The 7,209-nt window shown below is 53.8% G+C and overlaps 1 protein-coding gene across 1 annotated transcript; it reads left to right on the top strand.

The window, feature by feature from the left end:
• The first annotated feature begins 5,633 nt into the window (after positions 1 to 5,633).
• On the top strand, positions 5,634 to 6,964 carry SLC10A3 (solute carrier family 10 member 3). Its single transcript, XM_056863081.1, has one exon. The coding sequence runs from the start codon at positions 5,634 to 5,636 to the stop codon at positions 6,936 to 6,938; it is 1,305 nt and encodes a 434-aa protein (XP_056719059.1). The 3' UTR covers positions 6,939 to 6,964.
• Positions 6,965 to 7,209: the final 245 nt, after the last annotated feature.

The raw sequence follows: 7,209 nt of genomic DNA, 5'->3' as shown, positions 1-7,209 counted from the left end.
AGCAGAAATTTGTTAGGTGAACTAACAGTGGGGAAGACTGACAAGCTGGGTAAATATACTGCATCTGAGTGATGCTGCCTGCCAAGTGCCTGGATGTTCTAAGGAGCCAGCGTGGTGTAGTAGTGGTGAAGAGCGGTGGACTCTAATCTGGAGAACCGGGTTCGATTCCCCGCTCCTCCACATGAGCGGTGGACTCTAATCTGGTGAACCAGGTTGGTTTCCCCACTCCCCCACGAGCGGCGGACTCTAATCTGGAGAACCGGGTTAGATTCCCCCCTCCTCCACATGAAGCAGAAGAGTTTCTAAGGGAGAATCAAACCGGTTTACAATCACCTTCCCTTCCCCCTACCCACAACAGACACCTTGTGCGGTAGGTGGGGCTGAGAGAGCTGTGACTAGCCCAAGGTCATGTGTGGGAGTGGGGAAACTAATCCACATGAGTGGCGGACTCTAATCTGGAGAACCAGGTTTGATTCCCCAGATACCTGAAGAATATCAGAAGAAGTGAGCTGTGGCTCACGAAAGCTCACACCCTGCCGGAAAATATTTTTGTTCGTCTTTAAGGTGCTCCTGGACTCTTGCCCTTTTCTACTTCTGAGGGTTTGGATGTGGAAAATGTGCATCCAGAGAGCGGCGAACCCACTCCAAGCATGGTTGGATAAGTCTCTGGAATATATTACTATGGCTCACTTGACAGATTATTTGAAAGATACCACCCGAGAACAGAATTATGAGAGATGGAGGCCTTTTTATGACTTTATGAAAAACTACGGGCAAAAGACAACATCAAATTAATCCATCATCAGAGTAAAAGGTTCCGTAAATAGGAGTGAATGTGAGATGTCAGTACAATGAAATGTAAATAATATCATCTAACCACGGTTACACAGCCCGGATAACCTACAAGAACCAATATCATCTTTCCTTTCCCTATCATTTTCTTCACTTAACAAGGTGGTAGTGCTAGGTATACCGAAACCGTACAATAGTCATGTACTCAAATATTTGGTCATTTTTTCCTACGTTTATTCCTCTTTCCCTCTGTATCCCCCTTATATTTAAAATCAATAAAAAACATATTTAAAAAAAATATAAAAAAAACAGAGAGCGGCGAACCCAAAGCTAAACCTCCCATGCACAAAGGGACGCAGAGGCAGACCTGCACATCCACACCGCACGCCTACAATGCCCAGCATGCTCCGAACGCCTGGGGGGGTTCCCCCGCGCGTTCGCGTTCTGCGGTGGGCGTGGCCCCCATTGTGACGCGCCACCCCGGCGGGGGCGGAGCCGAACGAAGGAGGAAGGCAGGAGGGAATCCTGGCGGCCGGCTTCTGCTTCGGGGGCGGCGGCAGGTGAGCGCCTGGGAGAGGGGCGAGGGGTCAGGCCCGGGGGGGCGGCGCTGCCAGCCGAGCGCGGCTCCTGCCAGCCGGTCTCTGCAGGTAGGGGCAGCTCCTGGGGAACTCCGGAGGCTGGGTTCGCCTGGGACCTTGGACACGGGAAGCTGCCTTCTACTGAATCAGACCCTGGGTCCATCAAAGTCGGTATTGCCTGCTCAGGCCGGCAGGGGCTCTCCAGGGTCTCAGGCGGGGGTCTTTCCCATCACCGGCTTGCCTAGTCCCTTTAACCGGAGATGGCCGGGGATTGAGCCTGGGACCGTGTGCATGCCAAGCAGAGGCTCTACCTCTGAGCCACGGCCCCTCTCCATGGCTCTCCGGGATCTCAGGCAGAGGTAGTTCTTGCATTGTGCAGGGGGTTGGACTAGATGGCCCTGGTGGTGCCTCCAACTCTATGATTGCATGATTCTAGGTCTTTCCCATCACCTACTTGCCTCATCCCTTTAACTGGAGATGGCCGGGGATTAGCCTGGGACCTTGAACACAGGAAGCTGCCTTCTACTGAATCTGACCCTTGGTCCATCAAAGTCGGTATTGCCTGCTCAGGCCGGCAGCGCCTCTCCAGGGTCTCAGGCGGGGGTCTTTCCCATCACCGCCTTGCCTAGTCCCTTTAACTGGAGATGGCCGGGGATTGAGCCTGGGACCTTGAACACAGGAAGCTGCCTTCTACTGAATCTGACCCTTGGTCCATCAAAGTCGGTATTGCCTGCTCAGGCCAGCAGCGCCTCTCCAGAGTCTCAGGCGGGGGTCTTTCCCATCACCGCCTTGCCTAGTCCCTTTAACTGGAGATAGCCGGGGATCGAACCTGGGACCTTCTGCACGCCAAGCAGAGGCTCTACCACTGAGCCACGGCCCCTCTCCAGGGTCTCAGGCAGAGCTCTTTCACATCTCAGCTTGTCCCTTTAACTGGAGATGGCCAGGGATTGAACCTGGGACCTTCTGCATGCCAAGCAGATGCTCTTCCTCTGAGCCACAGCCCCTCTCCATGGCTCTGCAGGGTCTCAGGCAGAGGTCTTTCACATCAGCTACTTGCCTGGTCCCATTAACTGGAGATGCTGGGGACTGAACCTGGGACCTTCTGCATTCCAGAGGCTCTACCCCTGAGCCACAGCCCCTCCCTAAACGCCTCGACCACAAAGTGCTTTTGCAAGAGGCGGCTGGTTTGCTCAGTAAGAAATAAGTGAAGGGTGTGTGTGTGTGTGTGTGTGTGTGTTTTTTTGGGGGAGGGGGTGCTTGCATGCATGCAAGGAATGGAAATGGGGAGGGGCCACTAGGGGAAGGGGAGTGCGAATGGAGGGGAAGGTGCTAAGTACCGGGACAGGAGGCTGATCCTGTAGATCTCCTATAAACGAGGAACCAGGAGGATTTTTTTTGGGATGCAGCTCGTTTGCCAACAGGTGTTTGTAGCTTTAAGACAGAAGTGACTCAGCTGAACACTGACCCAAGAAAGGCGGGGGGCGGAAAGAAAGATCCTGTGTTGAATCTTTCTGCTTCTCCTTTCTTCCCCTGGTTCCAGATCTGGTTCGGCTCCAGATCTGGTTCGGCTCTAGTAGGCTGCCTCTCCGATCTGGGTTGGAGCTGGATGTCTGGCGCCGGCGTCCCGTTTTCTTCCAGGGTCTGGTAAATGGCTCCTGGTCGAATGGGGTGGCAGCATCTTGTTTGTGTGGCTTTTCAGTTGTGATGATGATGATGCATTTTCCAAAGGAGGAAAGAAAGAAACGCAAAGTGTTGCCAGAAAGCGTTTAGCCCCGGGAGCAGCAGCTGGGAAACTTGACGGATTCTTTGAGGACGGGCCAAGGAAACAGGACGCCTTAGGAAAGGGAAATTTGTAAGGCGGAAGGGGGGACGCTTCTCCAATATCTAAAGCCATCTTGACATAAAGAGGGTAATTGCTGCTCTTCCAGCAACTGCTTGTGACTTGTCAGTATCTCTTTCAAGGCGAGTGGGCTCACTGTTTTTTGCTGCATTAGAACTAAAAGTTTTGCCAGATGCTGTGTGCATTAAATCATCCCAAGAGCCGTCTGGGAAGGGGTTTGCATTTTTCTCACTCTTTCCCCCCTCTTTTCGGTGTCTGTTGCTTCCTTTATTTCTTCTCCTGTGCAACAGCTCTGACACCTCCGAGCTTAGGGGTTGCCAGGCCCCTCTTAGCCACCGGCGGGTGGTTTTGGGGGCGGAGCCTGAGTAGGGCGTGGTTTGGGGAGGGACTTCAATGCCAAAGAGCCCAATTGCCAAAGCTGCCCTTTTCTCCAGAGGAACTGATCTCTGTCGGCTGGAGATCAGTTGTAATAGTGGGCGATCTCCAGCTAGTGCCTGGAGGTTGGCAACCCTATCTTAACTGAAAATAACTAAAAATAGCTGGCAGTGCATGGGGTATTGGCCAGTTGAGGGCCACCCTAGATGGACGTTGTGCCCTTTTCTCTCCCGTGCATTCCTCCCTTCGCCCAGGGGCCGGTTTGGCCTTGCTTCTGTGTTTAGGCCAGCCCTGGGCGGATGTTATCTATCACGTAGCAACCCTATCCCCAACAATTTGAAAAAAACAAAAACACTTGGTCTCTCTAAGAGCCCTGTTAACTTGATCTGGTAGAAAAGATTTTTTTTATTACGGCATTGCCAAGCAGGATTACAGCTGAACAAAAGTAATGACTACAGGAGAATTACACAACTTTAAGGTTGACAATGAGGAAATTGAAATTGTTCAAGACTTTCTATTCCTTGGCTCCACCATCAACCAAAAGGGAGACTGCAGCCAAGAAATCAGAAGGAGATTGAGACTGGGAAGGGCAGCCATGAAGGAGCTAGAAAAGATTTTGAAGTGTAAGGATGTGTCAAAACCTAATTAAGATTAGGTTAATTCATGCCATCTTATTCCCTATTACTATGTATGGGTGTGAAAGCTGGACATTGAAGAAAGCTGATAGGAAGAAAGTAGATTACGCTGAAATGTGGTGCTGGAGGAGAGTATTACGGATACCGTGGACCGCCAAAAAAAACAAATCAATGGGTTATAGATCAAATCAAGCCTGAACTGACCCTAGAAGCTAAAATGACTAAACTAAGGCTGGCGTATTTTGGTCACGTCATGAGACGACAAGAGTCACTGGAAAAGACAGTCATGCTAGGAAAAGTTGAGGGCAGCAGGAAAAGAGGAAGACCCAACAAGGGATGGATTGACTCAATAAAAGAAGCCACGGCCTTCAATTTGCAAGATCTGAGCAAGGCTGTCAAAGAGAGGACATTTTGGAGGACTTTCATTCATAGGGTCGCCATGAGTCGGAAGCGACTTGAAGGCATCTAACACACATTGCCATTCTAAGAATACTTGATAAAATTGTACACAGTTCACAATTGGGCATTAATTTAAAATACAAAAAATACAAATCCATCAAGTTAGATTAAGTTGACCTGATCACCCTATCCAAGGTGACACGTTCTGCGTCTGTCACCCCCCCAGTGAAGAGGCTGTTCGACTACGACCTGATAGTTGGGGTAGTGGTTAGGAGCCTGGAGACCAAGCCCTACTATGAGGAAAGGCTGAGGGACTTGGGAATGTTCAGTCTGGAGAAGAGGAGGTTGGGGGGGGGGGAAACATGATGGCTCTCTTTAAGTCTTTGAAGGGCTGTCGCTTAGAGGAGGGCAGGGAGCTGTTCCTGTTGGGTTTAAATTATAGGCGGAAAGGTAATGGCTGGATATTAGGATTTTGTCTTTTACAAGTAGTTCAGCAGTGGAATCGGCTGCCCAGGGAGGTGGTGAGCTCCCCCTCACTGGCAGTCTTCAAACTGGGTTGTCAAACAGATGCCAGGGAGGCTTGACCCTAACCACTGTCAGAGAGCCCGCATGGTGTAGTGGTTAAGAGCGGTGGTTTGGAGCGGTGGAATCTGACCTGGAGAACTGGGTTTGATTCCCCACTCTGCCACAGGAGCGGCGGAGGCTAATCTGGTGAACTGGATTTGTTTCCTCGCTCCTCCACATGAGGCCAGCTGGGTGACCTTGGGCTAGTCGTAGCTCTCTCTCAGCCCCACCTACCTCACAGGGTGTCCGTTGTGGGGAAGGGTTTGAGTCTCAAAGTCAGCATATAAAAACCAATTCTTCTTCTTCATTAGGTCGAATGCCTCTACGCCCTTGCCCTTGGGTCAACAGAGGATGCCTGGATCCTAAAGGAGGATGACCCCTGACCGACAAATCCATGTTCTGTGGGTGCCACAGGGGAAAAAAGGCCCCCTCGTGGAATGAACCGTCGGCATGTTTGCCCCAACCATCTGCACCTTGCCCAGTGCAACCACCCCAGTCGTCCTCCTCTTCCTGGTGGTGGGCTGTGCTGGGGAAACAGCCACAGATGGCCCCTACCTCAGCGTGGGGGACGGCACCGCCATGGAGTTCGACTTCCCCGTAAACAGCCACGGCATCCTCGTGGTGTCCTGCCGCTATCCGGGGCCGGATGCGTGGCTGAACGTGGCCTCTCTGGAGCCGACGGTCTTAGCCGTCGAGAACGTCAGCACCTCCTGGGGAGGGGGCTTTGTGGTCACGATCCAGTCCAGCCTGCCGGGCTTGGCCCCGCTGCAGCTCCAGCTGTTGGATCAGAGCCGCCTGATAGAGGAGCGGGCGGATTTCCGGATCCGCGTCTCCCCTAGCAGCATGGAGTCCGCCCTGCGTTCCGGGTTGGGCCACTTCTCGGAGAACCCCATCCTTTATGCCCTCCTGCCTCTCATTTTCCTCAACAAGTGCGCGTTCGGCTGCAAGGTGGAACTTGATGTGTTGAGGGGCCTGGTGCATCAGCCCCATCCAGTGGTGCTGGGCATTTTGGGCCAGTTCGTGGTCATGCCCCTGTACGGTTACCTCATGTCCGTGGCCTTCTCTTTGCCCACGCCCCTGGCCTTGGGGTTGGTCATCGCCTGTTCCTCCCCCGGTGGTGGCGGCGGCTACCTCTACAGCCTGCTGTTGGGGGGCGATGTGACCGTTGCCATCTCCATGACCCTCCTGTCGACGGTCGCCGCCACGGGGCTGATGCCGCTCTCCTCGGCCTTCTACGGCCGCTTGCTCGGCGCCCGCGAGACCCTCCACGTGCCCTTCCTCAAGATCCTCATCACCCTCCTCTTCATCGCTGTGCCCATCTCGAGCGGCATGCTGGTCAAGTGGAAGCTGCCCCGCCTCTCCCGCCTCCTGCTCCTCCTCATCCGCCCCTTCAGCTTCGCCCTCATCGTGGGGGGCCTCTTCATGGCCTACCACATGGGGGCCTTCATCCTGGCCAACGTGCGGCCCCCCACTGTGCTGGCCGGCGTCACTGTGCCCGTCTTCGGCCTTCTGCTGGGCTACCTGCTGGCCTGGTGCCTCAGGCTGCCCGGGCCCCAGCGGCGGACGGTGAGCATCGAGATCGGGGTGCAGAACAGCCTGCTGGCCTTGGCCGTGCTGCAGCTCTCCTTCCAGCGGGCCCAGGCCGACTTTGCCTCGCAGGCTCCCTTCATCGTGGCCCTGAGCAGTACGTCGGAGATGCTGCTGCTGGTTTTGGGGCACCTGGTGTACAAGAAACTCTGCTCTGCCGGCTCCTGAGGGCTTCTTGGGAAGGGGAGGCGGATAACCAAAGATGCTGAGCGCCGGCCGTGGCCTATGGGGAGATACTGATACCAAAGGCCTGGGGGGTGGGCTTCGGGAACCCTCTTCAGAGGGGCGTGGGTGCCGAGCACTTAAGTTCGGAATCCCTCTGGAGGATGGCTCAGATACCAAAAGGGCCCTTTAAAGTTACCGGAATCCCAGCAGGGGCTGTATTTTGGCAGCCCACGTTGTCAGGCCTTTAAAAAAAATTCTTCCCCGTCTTTTAATC

Source organism: Euleptes europaea, chromosome 1 (genome assembly GCF_029931775.1).
Source record: "Euleptes europaea isolate rEulEur1 chromosome 1, rEulEur1.hap1, whole genome shotgun sequence".
NCBI classification, from domain to species: domain Eukaryota; kingdom Metazoa; phylum Chordata; class Lepidosauria; order Squamata; family Sphaerodactylidae; genus Euleptes; species Euleptes europaea.
Note: the sequence above shows the minus strand (reverse complement) of the source record. Positions and strands in the feature narration are given on the sequence as shown.

Bases quoted from the DNA above. Each gene is read 5' to 3' on its own strand.
- SLC10A3 (XM_056863081.1), top strand. From the start codon at position 5,634: ATGTTTGCCCCAACCATCTGCACCTTGCCCAGTGCAACCACCCCAGTC.